Source organism: Sceloporus undulatus, chromosome 7 (assembly GCF_019175285.1).
Source record: "Sceloporus undulatus isolate JIND9_A2432 ecotype Alabama chromosome 7, SceUnd_v1.1, whole genome shotgun sequence".
NCBI classification, from domain to species: domain Eukaryota; kingdom Metazoa; phylum Chordata; class Lepidosauria; order Squamata; family Phrynosomatidae; genus Sceloporus; species Sceloporus undulatus.
Window position 1 is genome coordinate 5441337 of NC_056528.1, and position 19472 is coordinate 5460808.

Genomic DNA, 19472 nt, shown 5'->3' on the forward strand with positions numbered 1-19472 from the left:
CTGTCTTTTAGCCAAACAATCATAGTCACATCTATTGCAATTCTTATCTAATACTCCTTCTTGGAAAACAGTTTGGTATAATCCTTTCAAGTGCTTGGCGTCTGCCCTCAAAGCACATTTGACAGTACAAATGTAAGCCTTAGTACCACCATTTTGGGGTCTGGAAGCAGGCATCCATGCTGCCCGTTATCCTCTAGATTCCTCAATAGCCACACTTTTTCAGACCTTTTCTCTTCCGGATCTCCTTCAATTGGAAGCAAGGTTTATAGTTGGTAATGTATCACCATTAGTTCTAAGTTGTGTGAGTGTGTGTGTGTGAATGTCTGTATTTTTGGATGTGTGTTGTTCATTCTCCTAATAAAATTATATCATTAATTTGGAACCGCTTCTGGAATTGTGTGATTTGGCTCCAATAGCATTGGGTTAAAGGTCTCCAAGGCTGCCTCCTGTTGCCCAGGTCATACTATAACTCTATTATTCTATTATGATATAACTTTAATATTAAAATTCCCCTAAGACACAGCAATTTGTGCATGCCTTCAATGATTCCCCAGCATTTTGGGTAACAGGCCTTTGGAATTGTTGCTGATCATAAATTAAACCTAAGCCAGAAGTGTGATGTTGCAGCAAATAAGGCAAATGCTATGTAAGCCTGCATTAATGGAAGGAGGCTGAGCCCTAGGAACAACGCTCCTGCTGCCAACTTCTTTCTTCTCAAAGGCTAGTGTGCAAGGTGTCTTTCCAGAGTGACCTCTCTCTCTTTGGCTCGTGGCCGCCTTGGGTCCCTATGATGGGAGAAAGGCGGGATACAAGACAATGAACAATAATGTCACTCTAAGTTTTCAAAGAGGGAGGGCTTAGGGAACCCGGAAGCTCTCTTCTCTGGCGGCGTCCAGGCACTCTTGAAAGTATGGCTCTATGTGTCTCTCTCGTCCAATGAGCGCCGGGCGGAGGCCGGAAGGGGCGTGTCCGCGCCTGCGCAGAGCCAGAGCACCGCGTCCACGTGTGTCGAGGCAGGATTCCGGAGTCCGCCGGCTGCTCTAAGGGAAGGACGGCTGCTTCATGTCGTGGCTCTTCGGACTCAGCCGCGGAGGCGGCAGCGGCGACCCTGGCGCTCCCTCGGTTCCGCCTCCGCTGCCGCCTCCTCCTCCGGGAGCCTCGGGGGACGGAGGCGGCGACGGCGGCGGAAGCCGCGCCAAGGACAAGTGGAGCAACTTCGACCCCACGGGGCTGGAGCGCGCCGCCAAGGCCGCCCGGGAGCTGGACGCCTCGCGTGAGTGGAAGCGGGGCAGAGGGAAGGGAAGAGGCCCCGGAGCCCTGGGTCGCAAGGCCGGGCAGCAGGAGGGAAGGGAGGAGGCCATCGGGGACCCGGTTCGAATCAGGGAGGGAGGGAGGGAGGCTGGGGCTCCAGAGGCAGCAGAGGGTTACCTTCGTCTGCAAAGCTCTCTGGGCTCCTGAACAATAGCCCCGTTTAAAGACTTGAAGGGGTGTCCTATTCAGGAGGGAGCGAGCTTGTTTTCTGCTGCTCCAGAGAATAGGATCCAATGGAGCAATGGATGCAAGCTCCAGGAAAAGAGATTCCAGCTCAACATTAGGAGGACCTTCCTGAGAGTAAGGGCTCTTTGGCAGCTTGGAATATAGTGGAGTCTCCCTCCTTGGAGGTCTTTAAGCGGAGGCTGGATGGCCATCTGCCAATTTGGATGCTTTGATGGGGAGTTCCTGCATGGAAGAATAAAGGGGTTGGGCTGGATCAGGGCCCTTCTTGGGGTCTCTTCCAACTCTACGGTTCTATGAATACCATTCTGCAAATGCCCTGGAGAGGAGCACTGTTTCAATCATAGGATCGTAGAGTTGGAAGAGTTGGAATAGAGCAGCTCAAGGGCCTTGATCCAGGCCAACCCCTTTATTCTGCCATGCAGGAACTCCCAGTCAAAGCATCCCCATTGACAGATGGCTTGGTTCAGAGACGGTCTGCAGAGCCAGTTCTGGAGCCCTATACAGACTGAAGGAGCCTCCAAGTCGGACCCTTGTCAGAATCCATATTTGCCCCCAAACCTGACCTGGACTTATAGCTGAGGTTGACTGATAGTTGGATATATATGGTAATTGAAATCCAAGGAGAGGTTTCATAGGCTCTAGCGCACCTTCATTTCCCTGGTGCTCTTCATGCTGCGCAGTGCTTGGTTCTGGAAACATACGTAAAACTAATCCCCCACATCTTTCCCATTGAAAATGCCAGGCAGGAGGAAACGGGAGGGATGGGCTCTGAAGGCCACAGAGCCATTGGCTGCATTTCTATCCTTCTTTTCTAATGGAAAGGCTATCAGAGTAGCTTGCATACAAAGCCTTGCCTGAAGGTTTGATGTTTTAAAGACACAATTCAAAAGGGAAAAAGGCTGGGGAAGAAGGAGGAAAAAGCAGACTTAGGCCCCATACAGACAGGCCAAAATAAAGCTGCTTCGGGTCACTTTGGAGGCATGGTGTTTCAATGATACATGCGTCCTAAGAGTCCAGAAGCCGCACTAAAGCCACGCTCCAGTCCTAAGGATTGGAGTGCAGCTTTGGTGCAGCTTCCAGACTCTTCAATGCATCATTGAAACACCATGCCTCCAAAGTGACCCGAAGCAGCTTTATTTTGGCCTGTCTGTATGGGGCCTTAGGTGCCAGTTCTTAAATAATGCTTTTAGGACATCTGTCTTAGAATCCGTCTAAGGAAGGACAAGGGGAAGAATCAGACCCTAGAGCTGCTGTAAATGTCAGGAATGGGAGGCTGAAGTCACCTTTCTAAAATGGTGACTTTGCTCTTGTTTTGAAGTGCTGAGGGACATTTTGTGGTTTTCTTGCATCAGCGGTTGGCTGGGAGTTGCCCTTTGAACCTTTAGCTCTCATGTGACTCTGTCTTTTGAACTGATGCTCAGCAACTACAAGAACTGTTTGCCATTTGAAAGCAGAACCGGGGCTAAGGAGGCAAGGAGAGCTTGTGGCTCAGTGGCAGACACCACACTTTGCTTGCAACACGTTCCAGTTTGGCATCTCTCTGTTGGAGATCCTAGCAAGGAGTCCTTACACAACAGAGACAAAAAACCCATACCTGATTTTAATCAAATATATGTTGGCAAGAATCAGAAGTGCCAGGTTTTCCTCCCCAGCACTAAACCATAGTTTTGCAATGGGTCTAATTGCCACTTCCCCAGCTCTAGTGCTCCCAGATCCCATTTTTCTCTGCCCCAGTCATGTGTTAGATCTGAGAGTCTTTTCTGGGTTTCATTAAAGGTTGTTTGCCATTTCCTTGACTGTAGCAAAGTTATAGCCTGTCTTTACCTATGCCTGGTTTTAAACATTTAACTTCAAACCTTGCTTTATAATACTGGCTTATTTATATTACAGTCGGTCCTCCTTATAGGCAGGCTTGCCTTCCTCACCTTTGAGCTTATGCGGAAGGCAAGCCCTAGCAGAAATAATGGGGCGCATACTTGTGCCGTGCGCCCCATGCACCGTCACAAGAACGCACTCCATTTTCTATGTATGGGGAGGGCAGACTGTAGTTGTAGTCAGGAATAACCACTGTTCTGAGATCATACAATCTGCCGAGCTGCAGTTAACTGAAAGCAGAAGCTTCAAACTTCTCCTCTTGGTGATGTTGGAGGAGGATCTCAGAACCCAGGAGTAGGGGTTACGTTCAACTTGGGTTAAACCACAGATAAGCATGATGTCTGTGTGTAATTGTTGTGATATCTACACAGTCCCAAATCTTGAACAGCTTTCATATTTGGGGTGGATAGCTTATCTGCTTTCCAAGTTTGTCAGTCTTGTTCCTCAGTAGGACATGATACAGACTGGAATAATTTTGGAGGGGGAACTTGTAATCGTGATCCTATTGCTTATCATGCTCAGATAATGGGATTTGGAACAATGGGTGCAAGTTACAGGAAAGGAGATTCCACCTAAGCATTAGGGGCAGAGACTGATTTAAACCCTTTCTTTTTCAGGACATGCAAAAGATGCCCTCAACCTGGCACAGTTGCAGGAACAGACACTACAGCTGGAGCAGCAGTCCAAACTGAAGGTAAGCTAAGTTTTGGGATCCCAACTGTGTTGTTAGATATGTTGTGTTGTTAAACCCTTTGTTTTCTTTGTGGGGACGTATGTGTGTGCGTCCACATGTGACTTCAAATCGCCTGTCAACTTGTGGTGACTCCATGAATGCCACAGCATTTTTTAGGCACGTAATAGTCAGGGATAGTTTTCCTAGTTCTTTCCTCTGAAATTGGGTTTCCCCCCCTCCCTCCTTTTTAGCTATAGATATAATAAAGACTTGAAAATTACTTCAAGAGTCCTTCCAAGGTAAAAAACAGTGGAGCTTGAGAGCACTGACACAGGGAATAGTTGCTGCTAAGCTTCGGAGGAGGCATGTGGTTGTGGTGGTGGGGTCCCTGAAGTTGACTTGCTGTTAGAAAAAGGCCTCTCCAGGCATGGAATCATCCAAAGAGTGCCAAAAATATGTTTTAATCTCTGCTGGGGAGCAAAACCTTAAAGAGTGTTTTATGGATGTGGTCTTCCAGTGTCCTATCTAGACCACTTTGATCTCCTGAATCCTGACAGTTTCTCTGTATAAAAAGGACCTGAATGCTTGGAAAAGTTCTGTCCAAACCCTTTGACTGTTTTTTAACTATCTTTTCTCCCTCTTGTCCTAGGAATATGAGGCTGCCATAGAGCAACTGAAGAACGAACAGGTCCGGATACAAGGAGAAGAGAGAAGGAAAACGCTAAGTGAAGAGACAAGACAACAGCAAGCAGTAAAGGGTTCTTTTCTTACCACTCGTGTTCAAATATCAACAGCAACAACTCCCCCAAGTTTCTAACTAGAAAAGAGATCAAGCAAGCTCCAAATCCCCCCACAATTGTCACATGTTGGCAGAAAAAGGGATGGAAAATGTATTTATATGCTGGGAATATGTACATCCCAGGTTCAATCTAGGCATCTCCAGTTAGGAGGTTGCCGTAACTGAGAGCATCAAAGATGTTGCAACACTGGAAAGTAGCTGCTAGTTAGAATAGACAGTACTGGGCAAGATTGACCCATAATCTAACCCATTAGTAAACACCACCCTATGTTTCTGACTCTTGGGGCAATATTCTTTCATCCATAGAGCATCAATATCAAAGGTTAGTCTTTTTAACAATACATTCGTTACTGTTTGAGGAGTAATTTAGTGCTATTGCTCCTTACATTGTTTGAAAGTTAGCTTGTTGCTGGCTTTTATAACTTTGGGGTGAGACATCTGAGAAATGATAAGAGAATGAGAGCAAACATGGGGAAATTATTGTCTAGATATAATTCTGCAAACGAATTAAAAAGTATATTAAACTTTCAAGTGTAACATGAAGATTTTATATCAGGATTAAAAGAAAGTATTAAAAGAAGGGTATTGTTCGTGAACAGATAGTCTGTAAACACTGAGAAAGGATTATCATTATTATTAAAAAGTCAGCATGGATTTCTCAAAAACAAGTCATGCCAGAGTAATCTTATCTCTTTTTTTGATAGAGTCACAACTCTGGTAGATGAAGGGAATGTAGTGGATGTAGTGTATCTCGATTTCTTTGGCTGGGGTGTTCCTAGTGTAAGAGGGGAATTTTTGGTGCATGGCATCAGCAAATAGCAGCAGTGATGGAACTCATATTCATAGCTACATCTGACAATGCAGGTTCTCTGCCTCTGTTTACTAATACATTACAGTGGCCCTTCCCTTACATGGGGGATCTGTTCCGAAACCACCGCATAAAGGAAATACCAAGGAAAGTCAAGCCCCATTAGAAACAATGGGGCTCATTCCCACGGTGTGCACCTGGCGCGCCCCATTGTTTCTTCCGGAGCATGGGAAAAACCTTTCTGACATGGTTTCCAGTGTATGCTGAAAGCCACATATAGCTCACCTGTGTATGACACGGGTGCACTGTATATTCTTTATGATTCCATCTTTTCTTCAGTGAATGTGTTCACAATTTTAAAGATTTTATTGATTGAATGTTAACATTTTTTTCTTTTTCAAGAGGGCACAATACCAGGACAAGTTGGCCAGGCAGCGATATGAAGACCAACTGAGACAGCAGGTGAGGCCTGGCTCCATCCAGGGAATATGCCTTGTATTCAGTCTAGGTTTCCTGTCATGGGAAAGATTGCAGCAAAGGAGAAGGGGCAAGGGGAAGAGAATCCACTCAAATACACATCATGGTGATACCTTTATGAAGCCAACCAAAAGGTATTTTGCACATTTTGGTTGGCCTAATAAAGGCATAACCATAGTGTGCGTTTGGGATCTTGCTGTATGCCCAACATAGCTACCCCTATAATATCTTTGGTTTCGTTATGGGAAATAACTTGATAACCAGGGGGAGCATATATTTACTGATGGCTCTTAATCTTGACCTGTTCCTCTTAGAACAGATATTTAAAAGGAAAAAGGGTGTGTGTGCATTAGTATACTATATAGTTTGCTTTGAATTCTCCCTAGAAGCAAGAATGAGGAACTGAGGTTATCATACTTTGGACATACAATGAGGCTGCACAACACATGGAAAAAAAGATGATAGTGCTTGGTAAAGTGGAAGATAGTAGGAAAAGAAGAATAGCATGTTATAGATTGATTGGCTCATTCATGGAAGCTGCAGTCCTGGGTTTGCAAGATCTGAGTAGGGCTGCTTTAAAAACAGGGGCTCTTGCAGGACACTCATTCATAGAGTTGCAATAACTTGAAGCCAGTTTGACAGCAGATAACAGCAACAATAAATATCAAAACTTATTTAGCTTGGAGATGAGGAGACTGGGAGATACAAACCAATAGATTCAAATTGCAATAGAAAAGATTTCAGCTAAAATTAGGGAGAACTTTTTATTGTAAGAACTGGTCTGTTTATGCAGCTTAGATAAGTTTTTTGGATATCAACTAATTTGGCTTTCTTTCTCTTTCTGTTTTCAGCAACTCCTTAATGAAGAGAATCTGAGAAAGCAAGAGGAATCTGTTCAGAAGCAGGAGGCAATGAGACGAGGTGATGTCACTTTTCAAGATTGCCTTTAAAAGTGAGGCTTGCCACTCACTCCTTGAGGCAAGAGAGGACATGTGTGTGTGTGCATGTGCCTTCAAGTCACCTATCAACTTATGCAGCCCCATAAATTTCATAGAGTTTGCTTAGGCAAGGAATGTTTGGAGGTGGTTTGCCATTGCCTTCCTCTAAAATATAGCCTATAGCACCTGATATTCCATGGTTGTCCCCCATCCATGTACTAACTAGGAGTGATGCTATTACCTTCCAACATCAGACATGATTTGATACCTTTAGGGCAAAATACATCAGAACAGACTTGGATTTATGTAATGAAGGGACATCATGGAGGATGGGGGTCTCTTAACATTTTTCCACATGTGATAGCCCCCTTTATTTAGAAACCTGTATTTGTATACTTACTCCATGAGGTAGTAGATCATCCCAGGCTGTTTTCCAGTTTCTTAAATGGTGGATCAAGCCAACTCAAGGCACTGTTGTGTCATTTGCAGCTACTGTTGAGCGGGAGATGGAGCTTCGGCATAAGAACGAGATGCTGCGGATTGAGGCCGAAGCCCAGGCGAGGGCGAGGGCAGAGAGGGAGAACGCAGACCTCATCCGGGAACAAATACGGCTAAAGGCAGCTGAGCACCGCCAGACTGTGCTGGATTCCCTCAAGTATGTCTGAACATAACTGGAATTGGAGTGTTTGGGGTTCAGCAGAGGTGCGGATGGCTTTGGTTTTACAAATGCTGGTGCTGTCTTAGCAGGGTTCTAATTTTTTTTAACCTTTTGAGTTGTATTTTTTTGCATTAATGTTTTAGCTTAATAATGAATCCTGCTTATTATATTAATTTTGTGAAATATTATTTGATGTATTAGAAAGCTTGATTTCTAACATTAACAATCTAAAGTTATTAGGCTTTGCCAGCAGCTATTGAGTACTGTTGTGAACCATTATCATCTCATCTGTTGTGTCCTTTCCTGATGTGTCTGCACATCCTCTCCTTAGGACAGCTGGAACGCTGTTTGGTGAAGGATTTCGTGCCTTTGTCACAGACTGGGACAAAGTGACAGCCACGGTAAGCTGAGGAAGATACTTTTTATGTGTTGCAAATGTTTAGTCTGTTTCTCTTTGGTTTAAAAGTTTTGGGCTGGAAGGAAAAGGGTAATTGGTAATATAGTGTGTGTGCGTCATACGCGGGCGCCTTTTACGTGGCTTTTAGCTTACACTGAAAGCCTCACACCGTTTCCTGTGTGGAAGGTTGAACACATGTGGCCTGACGTTTGAGTGGCAATCTTGTATTAAATCCAGTTTTGTACCCTTTCCCTTCTCTCCCAAATGTGGAACAAATCGTCAGAGTGAAATGAGTATGTGAATCTATGGCCTAAATCCACCTCAAAGTTGGGATTTTAGTAGGTGGAATTCTAGCTAGAGTAACACATTAAATTAGATAGCTTTACTCATATGTTGTTTCACCCTTCAACAATTAACTCACTGGATATATACTAGTCAAAAGTAAGGAACACCCTGTGTGTTCATCTAGTCTGCATGCATCTTTCAAATGTCTTCTTTTATTTGTTTGTTTTGGGGACAGGTGGCAGGGTTGACTCTCCTGGCTGTCGGCATTTACAGTGCCAAGAATGCTACTGCGGTCGCTGGCCGGTACATTGAGGCTCGGCTGGGCAAGCCTTCCTTGGTGAGGGAGACTTCCCGCATCACTCTGCTGGAGGCTCTCAAGCACCCAATTAAGGTAAATCCTTCCCTCTGCTTTTAAACCAGACCAACAGAGTCTCCTCCAAAAAGACTTGTTTCCTTCTCTAGCAGCAGATAGCACCTCTAAGCCTCTTTCTTGCCTCCGCAGGTTGGCAAGCGGCTCACCAGCAAAGCCCAGGATGCTCTTGAAGGCGTTGTTCTCAGTGTAAGTAATTTCAAGCTGCTTTCTCTACATCAGAATTTAGCAGTCTATCAGTCTTGCAGACCTGAAATCATGTACTTCGGTTTGTTATTCTGAACAATAACAATTCTGTTATTCTGAGCAGTAACAATAACGCTGAAGTCCACTAATCTGAGACCGGTTCAAAATGGTGGCACATTTCAGGCCTTATTCCCACTACATAACAAACTGGTTTTCAAAGTGATCTGAACTGGTTTAAATGCCCCTTCTTTGCACTTGCGTGGTTTACTTAGGGGGCATAGCGCTAAACCCTTTTAAATCAGTTCTTCCGGATCCGCGGCATTCCCTGCTTCTTTTGATATGAAGTGTGAATGCGCTGTTTGATTTGATTCCTGTGGCGCCATCACCCCTGTGAGACAACTCTGTGTTGAATTGATCTACTGCTGATTGTAAACGCAAAGTGGATTAAACTGAAACGGATAGGTTTGATCCCAGCTCGAATAGTGTGAACGTCTACTTGGCGCTAAATTGCTTCGTCGATTCGACTCAAAAAATGATTTATTTTGTAGTGGGAATGAGGCCAACCTGATTTGCTTGGTATTATCCATTTGCTCATTATTATACACTTGGACTCCTGAGAAGCTGCAACAGTGTTACTGGCGTGGATGAGTGGTGTCTGTGGTGGCAGCAGTGGTTCCAGGGTGGTAGTGTCCAGTGGTGAGATTCTATGAATAAAGTCTCATGTAGTAACCACAAGGACATCTAGAAGGTCCCCACGTTCGGTGGTAGTGGGGGGACAGGTGGAGGTCTTTGCAATCTTATGTTCCAGGTGGATAGGAAGCTCTGTTCTACCCAAACAGCCCCGTGGCCCACTTAACTCACTATTTTTCCAAGTCTTTCCCAGCCCTGCATATACTAGCGGCTGAACCTGGGACTTTATGCATGCAAAGCACTCAAAGTCTTGAGTCCAGCACTAATGCTGCTGTTGTTTGTTTGTTCTTTCCTCTTTCAGCCAAAGCTGGAGGAGCGTGTGAGAGACATTGCCATTGCGACGCGGAACACAAGGAACAATAGAAGCCTTTATAGGAATATCCTCATGTATGGCCCCCCAGGAACTGGGAAGACACTTTTTGCCAAGGTAGCTCTATTCTCATCAGGTTTATGGTAACGGGAAGTTTCATTGCAAGTCTTGTTCCAGTTTTATGGCCACAGTTATGCTTGTATTCGCATGCTGTTAAAAATAGTTATTATTTATCCTACAGGCAATCCAGAGTCTGTAGGCAGAAGGGAGAGAAAGTGAATTCTGTGGCTTTTATAATTTATCTGTCTGTTTATTTTGCATAAATTATTCTGTATTTTCCCCTTAAAATAGATATTTTGGCTTTGCTGGCCAAATCAATGTGAAATAAGCACACTATTTCTCAAAATCCTTTATAGCTACCTCATTGGCTTTTGTGATTTCAACATGTATTGGTATATCTATGAATCCACATGAACAGTACAACAATATATATAACTGTATTATGGCCATTTGGCCAGCACAGATCCACATGAACTAGTAACTTGCTTTGAAAGAAATTGGTTAAGTAATCTCCACTTCTTTTGCCTAGGGAGGGAACATTCCTGTTGAATTGCAGAAATAGACATTGACCAGCATCCTAGTGTTGATTTGCCCGCATGTAAGTCCCTTTTTGGACAGGGCACCGAGGGCTATTCTCTTGTTCTTGTGCTTCATCCTTTCACCTAGCTACAGTCTAACTCAGGAGGGTTGCTGGTGTCCTTCCTTAGTATAGAGGAGAGGGGAGCAGGTAATTCAGATCATGGAAATCTGGCTGTTCTGGGCACCATTTGAGAGCACACCTTCCTTTCTCTTCCTCCTGCAAACTGAAACTGGATACTACTTATTGGCTAAATCGCATCTCCCCTGCTTCTGTTCCCCACCAGCAAGTAACAATAGCAGGCACCTCTCCCAGGGTTTGACAGCTATGGAGTGGTGGGCAGATATGAAACCAAACTTATGCATTTGTCAGGTGTGGCCGACTATGGAAGGTTAGGGTTCCCATTTAACTCCTAGGAAACCTGCAAAAAGAAATTTTGCTTTGCTCCCAAATGCCCTGTTTGGTTGTGGGAGGCATTTTCATGATTTTTGGCCAAGGAGAGGACCTTTTTAAATAACTGAAAGTATGCAGAAGCCATTTCCTGTTCATTTCCTGTTTCAAAAAAGGCCTGTCCTAGGCCTGAATTGGATTGCGGGTGACGAATCATGCTGAAAATGCTACCTAGAGGGCAAAATGAAAATAGGAAATGACATTATTGGGATGTGAGCCTCTGTACTAGGTTACTTAGTTCTGTTGAAACTGACTACCTAATATATTCTTAAACTCAGAGGATCGGTTTTAATCACTGATGGGCTATATTTTCTTAGACACATCCTTTGTCTTCCTCTCCAGAAATTAGCCATGCATTCCGGCATGGATTATGCCATCATGACAGGTGGTGATGTTGCCCCCATGGGGCGGGAAGGAGTCACGGCAATGCATAAGGTCTTTGACTGGGCAAACACAAGTAGGAGAGGGTAAGTTAAGTCTATTTGTTTCTACAACATTTTCAGGTGAGGAATTTTGTGTGCCATTTCCCTCTCCTTGGGTGCCATTTATACCAGAGATGGGCAACTTTTGCAGGCCTGGGAAGACAATTTTGCAGATAGATGTGACAACTCAGACTTACAATGTGGTATAAATTCCTTTCTATGAAATTACTGTACATACTCAACTATAAGTCGGCCTCAAGGTCAGTTTTGGGGCCAAAATTATGGATTATTCCATAACCCATGGATAGGTTGAGGGTAAAACTTGCAGGCTCCTTTAATGTGTGCGTGTGGTACGAGAGACTCTCATTGAGACTTTGTGCTTCAAGGTTCAGCTTTTGTTTCAGTGAGGTGAGATGCACGGGCAGGAGATGGACTCTTAAACTTCAGTATCAATCAACCCAGGACTCTTTCTGCTTGGCTCAACAGTTAAAGAAACTCTCTCTATGGGGAAATCTTAAAGACCTGCTATCTTTATCATAGTGACCGTAAATAAGTCGACATGGGATTTTGGGGGTCAATTTTTGGGCATAAATTTTAAGACTTATAGATGAGTATATATGGTACTCAAGTAGCATAGAGGTAATACAGTGGTACCTCGGGATACGAAATACCCAGGTTACGAAATTTTCGGGATACGAAAAAATCCCATAGGGAATCATTGTTCCGGGTTACGAATGTTTTTTCGGGTTACGAAAAAAACTTTTGGTGCTTTTTTCGGCTTTTTCGCACGGAATCGCGGCTTTTCCCCATTAGCGCCTATGGCAATTCGGCTTACGAAGGCTTTTCGGGTTACGAAAGCGGCCGCGTTGCGAATTAATTTCGTAACCCGAGGCACCACTGTACTAGTATAATGACCAAAGAACTGTATTGGATTCTATTATCAAAATAGCAATGGCATATGAAAACACTGAAGGAATGTAACACACGATTACATGGTACGAGTCATCCATGAAAAATACCATACAGGATTCACATCTATACAAAAGCATAGATACTATGATTTCTCACCAATACTTGTATATTTGTTGTTGTTTTTGCTGTTAGCAGAGGCATCCTCACTCTGGGTTGGGACTTTAAGCTGAACCTAGTAAATGCAGCTTTGTTGATCAGTTTTCTTCCCTCTTGCTAACGGCTCTCACCACAGTGATGCTCTTTGACATTCCATCTCCTCTTTCCCACCTCCATCCCCTGACCACCCATTAAAATCCAGTAAGATGGTTGTGGTTCAGTATATTCTGCCTCTATCCTATTTGGAGAGATGATGGTTTAGAAGAATAGGTGAAGGCTCAGGAGTGGCGCCAAGCACAATTAATTGGTGATGTATGTGCTCCTTGATTGCTTCTGACAGTCATTCACTCCCCATGTCAGCATCAATACATAGCCATATTTATCACCCAGATGATTCTATTTTTCACCTTTTTCTTTTCCCTTTTTTCTCATATGGAGAGAAAAAGGAAGAGGGGGAACTATTCATAAAATGAAGTATTGAGATCAACATCATACAAACTTAGGGTTTGTCTCCCTGTCTAGAGAGGGAGAGGAGAGAGAAGGAGAAGCTAGAGAGACAGAGCAGGGAGCAAGAGTTTAAAAATGGATTGTGGTACTTGATAAATTATTCACTTGCTTGTGTTCTGCTGGGGAAATGGGCTACGGCAGCTGAAACGTGAGCTAGGAATCTGAGCGAGTGAATAAGCATTGCTTTTCTATGGCCAACCAGGCATTTGAACCCTGGTCTCCCATAGTGTAGTCCAGAACTCAAACATTAATAATAATTAATGTTTATAACACCCTTATATAATGTTTATTTCTAATGCCCTTTTCACCAAAGGGTGGGACACCAGATATATGCAACAAAAGACAATAAAACAAACATTATCATACACTAAAATGTTTTTAGTAAACGTGCTGCAGGTAGCAGCATCGTGTGGAACAAGCTGCTCCCATGACGTTGGATGGAAAGGAGGTGACAGTGAGTTTGTGCCACTGAAAGCAGTTAGTGTGGTTGTTCTAATAATATGTTTGTTGGGTCTTCCTTTGCTTGAGTCCCTGCCCAGATTCTTTTTTCCCTCCTTTTCCAGCCTCTTGCTGTTTGTGGATGAAGCTGATGCATTCCTGCGGAAGAGGTCGACGGTAAGTGTCTCTGAGTGCCTTCCTCACACATGCCAAGGATCTTTTAAAATGGGTTATTAAAGATTTGTCTGTTTTTTTTAGTGGTGGTGGTGATTCATTATATCAATTATTCATTCACTATATTAATAATACTTTTAATTATTAATATAACTTAATCCATCTGCATTGTAGCGGGCAATTGCTTTGTCCCTGAGGGTTGCATGTAGTCTTGATTCCAGGGTTGAGGGTTGTGTGCATGCATGCATATCTATGTGTGTATTAAAACTCATGCCAGTGATCCTCTTTTCTCATTGGGAAGAAGTGAAACCTTGGAGACTTTGCTCTGTGTCTTCCTCCAGAGTGGAGAGAACAATCTGTATCACGATTGATAGGGAGGGGGTGGAAAGAGGATTCCCCATTACCTCCTCCTCTGAAGATCCTCATACAGATCATTCTTTTCTTGTAGCTGAAGAGGGCATTCAGAGCCAGGATGCACATAGGGTAGTGGGCACACTTGAAGCCTTAGGTGGCACAGGTTGTACATCTTGAGCTACATGTTGCTTTATAAAAGAAAACAAAGAATGCACACAGTTTCATGGATAGTCTCCCAGCTGATGGCTGAGTCCAGAGAGTGTTTTTCTTCAGCTATCTATACTAGGGCAGCTTTTAGTAGATTACTTTCTGTTTTAACACACTAACTAACACTGAAGATGTCTCCATCAGGTCTCCTTATATGCTATCGTACATGTTTATCGTCAAATTTGAACAGACAGTTACGGAACTCTTCCCCAACTTGTCCCCATGAGAGTTTGCATGTCTTTTTATTTTTGGTTGTGTGTGTGTCCTTTAGGAAAAGATCAGTGAAGACCTGCGAGCAACGCTTAACGCTTTCTTGCACAGAACTGGACAGCACAGCAACAAGTAAGGAAGTCATTCTTCTGGAGAAAGCGAGGGTGGACTTGCAATGGCAAGGAAAAAAATCATGGGCTGAATATCAGATCAGGGAACAATGGCTGTGGTGCATCTCTCTCAGGACTCTGTTCTCGTTTTTTGACAGATTCATGCTTGTCTTAGCCAGCAACCAGCCGGAGCAATTTGACTGGGCCATCAATGACCGGATAGATGAAATGGTTCACTTTGAATTGCCAAGATTAGAAGAGAGGGAGAGGCTAGTCCGGATGTATTTCGACAAGCACGTCCTAAAGCCAGCCACTGAGGGCAAGCAGTCAGTAAACTTTTTACTATTACTATATTGCTGTTATTAATATATAACCTTTATTTCCATTGCTTGTTGTCTCTTGATTGTAGGATCTTATGCGGGTGATATCCTGGAGTAGCAGCAAGCAAGAGAAACATAATGCTTACACTATACTACAAGACCTTGTGCCCCAGTGGTTGGGAATAACATGGGTTTCTGGAGTTGGTTGGATTGCAATTCCTATTATTCCTCACCATTCACTGGCTAGGAATGCTGGGATTTACAGCTCAGCGATATCTAGAGAGCTGAATAGTTCCTACCCATATTCTATTCCTACCAAAACCTATAAAGCTATCACAATGATTTGGGATCACCATAAAAGTGTATGTCTTAATGCAAAAAGGCTCCATGATTTATAGAAATGTATACAATTATTTATTTAGTAAAGCTTGTTGTGTTGATTTTCGTAAGATAAAATTATAATATTATTTTTCATGTCTTTTGTGGTAAGGATATAATTTTTCACTGGTTTTCTTTTCGAAGAAACAAGTACTTTTGATTTCTTCCGACTGCGAGAAATACTGCAGTATATTCAGTTTGGGACTTATTCTGTGCAAAATTCTTGCACGATATTTTGTTCCAAATTGTTCAAATTTTAAACAATAGGGGAGGCCTGTGGTGCAGAAGCGAGGTTTGGAAAGACACTTTCTCCACCTCCCTACTACTTCCTCTACCTCCCTACTACTTGGAGGTAATGGCTGACTGAAATCTTTAGCTAAGAACACCACTTTGGAATAAATACACACTGCAACATTTTGTTGTGGGTCTTGCTTAGAGGATTTATTTTTAAGTAATTAGGCTGCCTCACTGGTAATAAACACTTAAGGTTGCTGAAAACAATGTCATTAGTCTGGTACCTTGGCTCAGCCTTCTCCAAATGAGTGTTCTGCATGTTGGGACCCAACCAGTGACTTGTTCTGGCTGGAGTAATGGGGGTGATAGTCTCACAGGATGGCAAGTTGAGTGAGGCTCTTATCCCTACTGTCAGGTTCATGCTGATGTTGTGTGCTTCCCCACATTCAGGCGCCTGAAGCTTGGCCAGTTTGACTACGGGAAAAAGTGCTCAGAGATTGCAAAGTTGACCGAAGGCATGTCTGGCCGGGAGATCTCACAACTCGCTGTAGCCTGGCAGGTAAGAGCAAAGTCCTGCCTTCTTGCAGAAGTAACAGCGGGCTTTCAAGACAGCTTATACAGGTGTCCTTCTGTTAACAAAATAGATGCTTTCCGGGGCATTACCTTTAACAGAAAATTTGGCATCGGAGGTAGAAATAACATGGAAAGAATAAAGGTAGTTTCCTACACCACGAAAATGAAGCACAGTGCAACATAATTTTTGAGGCTATGTGGCCAAACATCTTCCTGATGTTTCACCAGCATCTATGGTTCTGCATCTCTAAAATTGCTTCTCAAAAACCCACAACTCTTCATTGTTTGTGTTTTATGGGTTAGTCCTTAGCCCCTATGATTGAGAACATAAAATCAGATTGCAGGGGATTGGAGGGGTTCAGGGTAACCAATATCAGAGTCTGTTTGTCTTGGGAGAAAATGAGTGCCAGGGACATCACATGGCATTTGAATCTCAGTGAAGTCAGATGTTGGGTTTTGACAAGTTAAAATCTCCTAGAAGCTGCTTTTCTCCACTTGCTTCCCTGGCAGCCATGGCCCCAGGCAGGTCTATGGTTTGAAAGTCATTCAGAGAACCAGCCCAGTATAAACCACTCTGCCCAGCTGGGGCCTTTACAATAAAATGGGGTGTGTGGATGATCATTTTTGGGAGGAGAGTGTTTGAAGCCATAGATCCTTTATGATCCCACCTCCCCACCCCATATCACATCAAAAGAAATGCATCTGCATTATGCATAATAAAGGTAGATCTTTTTATTGCCCCTTTTTACAAGAGAGCACCTGTGTTCTTGTGGCTTCAGTGGGTGTCCATTATCTATGGCATCTGGGGGCACTTGAGCATGCCAGGCATTTAAGACTGCAGAGCCCCCAGGCACAAACAGCCCTGCACCTCAACCAAAGAAGTGTTCTTACAAGGCAAGAGCTCATAAGCATCTTCAGGCTTCTATGCATAATAATTATTATTAATGCTATTGTTATTGCTAATACTTAGCTGTACAAATTGTTCAAGCAGGGGCTGCAGCAGAATATTGCAATGTGGCATGTTCTGGATTAGGCTGCTGATCAACCATATCTTAAAAGCATATCATTGAGCATCCTAAAGCAGAAACCTTTTGTTTACTTGCTTGTTCTTAAGAAAAGACATGACAAAGCTTCCTGGTAGAGAGAAGAAGACAACTTGCCCTCTTGATCCTTGCCCTTCATGGCTGGCCATCCAGGAGGGAGCTGCCTTGAGGATGTTCTTGAGGGACATCTTCAGTGCATCCCTTAGGGAAAGTCAACTTCGATCGTGTTTGAAGGAAGCGGTAGTTATTGCAGAAAAGGTTGCTTTGAAAGAAACATGAAACCAGATCTTAAAAATGTTCTTCCTTTTTTCCTTCCAGGCCACAGCATATGCTTCGGAGGATGGCATGCTCACTGAGGCCATGATAGACGCTCGCGTGGCTGATGCGGTCCAGCAACACAAACAGAAAATGGAGTGGCTAAAGGCCGAGCGCATGGAGCTAGTAAAGAGCCAGCCCTTGCCACTCACGCTGGGGAAGTCTGTATGATGAGCCTTTTCCTGCAAATCAAAAGAGCAAGAGAATAAGAGAAAACACGACAGGCCATTGCATACGAAGCAAAGGGCGATGGGGAAGTAGTCTCTTCCCTTGGAGACTAGAGAATCATGTCAAGAATGTTTTGCTGGTGAAGAGAGACATGTCTTGAAATCTGCTTTCTGGATTTTTTATACTTCAGGGTAAAACCTGGAATAAATTGTGTATTTGGGACACTGTATTCATCCATGTGGAAAGCAATACATTAAAAGAGTCCCATTGACAAATGGCAACCACCACTTGTTCCATTCTGTGCCTTTTTGTAAACCACCTTAGTTGTGGAGTATTTGAAATGCAGGTGGAGCAGGTGCCAAAGGATGCCAAAGAACCCCTTTTAGCCAAATGCAGGCAGAGTTTCTTTTCAGTTGCATTCTTGTGGGTTGCAAAAGGAGCAGAGCCAAAAAACCACCAGCCTATTTTAATGTCTCTCTCTTACAATCGGCATCAAGCTTTGGATGAAGCGTTTTGTTATTTTGGATGAGGAAGATGCATACAAAACACAGGAAGTCAAGAAATGAAATAGACACAGTCCTCTAGAAATCCTTAGAGGAAGAGGCAGGAGGCTGGGGGATTTATCTTGTGGTTTTGGTTTTGACAAAAGAGCAGGCAGAGAATGGATAGCCTTGGATGCTGATGGACCCTCTCTCAGTTTGTAAAGCATAGACAACCATAAGGGGTACGTAGTAGCAGTGCACCAACTTTTGAGGCATCTCTGGACCCTAGGTTCATATTGCCATTCAAGCCATTACAGTAAACCAAAGCTGTAAAATAATAATAATGAGGAGAAGGAGGAGAAGGATGCTTTGGACTATAGCAAACAGGGATATAAGGGACTTCCTGATGTTAAGAAGACCAGAGCCAATCTGTGTCAGTCTCAGCTAGTGTTATGTTCACTCAGTGAGCAACCAGTTGCCTTTGGGAAGCCCCCAAGGAGAACGCACTCAGTCTCATTCCCCATGGCCTGCTACACAAGGGCCGGTAACATTTTCTGCCAGTATCCACTGGGATGTCAACAGATGAAACCATCAGTCTGATTGAGGAAGGAGAAGTGCATGTGCTTCTCCTTCCTCAATGGGTGCATGGCCAGCCTCTATGTGCATCTTTCTCCATGAACCTAGGTGCACCTCTGACCCCTGGTTAGCTGTGGAAATCTCACTTGGGCATCCAGCTATCCTTGCAGCACCAGGAAAGGGCAAGCAAGACGCAGGCTGATGATACCATCTGCTGACACCCCAGTGGATATTGGCAAGAAAATGTGTGCGCACTCGCCAAGGTTTATGCCCTGACAGTGTTAATTATTGGATATTGGGCCATATGTGTGTAGCATGATTTGTCCCAGTTGTGAGTTTGTATTCCCTTTGCACCCAGGCAACCTCGGAGCATCAACTGAGCTGGGCAGTGACTGAGACGCATCTCACCCATTCCAGCCTTGTGGCAAAGGCCAGTGCGGGCAAGAAGCTTCTTGGTCAACCTGCTGCTCCCAAGATGAGCTGGAGAAAAGAGAGAAGCTTCTCCCTTGTGTGGAAGGACTCTCAATCCTCCTTCATTGGGGTGCAGAGAGACCCAGCTGGTGTGTTTACAGAAGCCACGTGTTCTTGAACAAGAAATTGGCATGGACAGAAAGAAAGAGCAGTTCCAGCTTGCCAGCCAAGTCCTAACAAAACTTGCAGCAGCATCTCTGCTCTAGTCAGTCTGTCCTAAAATGATGCCCCTCGAAGCCACAGAAATGATGCCCAGTGCCCAAGCCTTGCTATAGTTTCCTGGCACTGTCAGTGCAAAAACAGCTAAGAGAGTGAGCTTGCATGGGAAGGTGAAGGCACCGCTACACAAAGGGAGGCTTCCCATCCAAGCTA

At 44.0% G+C, this 19472-nt stretch overlaps 1 protein-coding gene across 1 annotated transcript; it reads left to right on the top strand.

The window, feature by feature from the left end:
- The first annotated feature begins 991 nt into the window (after window positions 1-991).
- On the top strand, window positions 992-17858 carry LOC121936754 (ATPase family AAA domain-containing protein 3). The gene is made up of 16 exons (XM_042479299.1): window positions 992-1273; window positions 3990-4066; window positions 4695-4796; window positions 6055-6114; window positions 6981-7050; window positions 7557-7722; window positions 8057-8126; window positions 8643-8798; window positions 8910-8966; window positions 9955-10080; window positions 11393-11517; window positions 13611-13662; window positions 14492-14562; window positions 14699-14866; window positions 15923-16031; window positions 17407-17858. Exons 1-16 carry the CDS (start codon window positions 1063-1065, stop codon window positions 17572-17574), a joined length of 1788 nt encoding a protein of 595 aa, XP_042335233.1. The 5' UTR covers window positions 992-1062; the 3' UTR covers window positions 17575-17858.
- Window positions 17859-19472: the final 1614 nt, after the last annotated feature.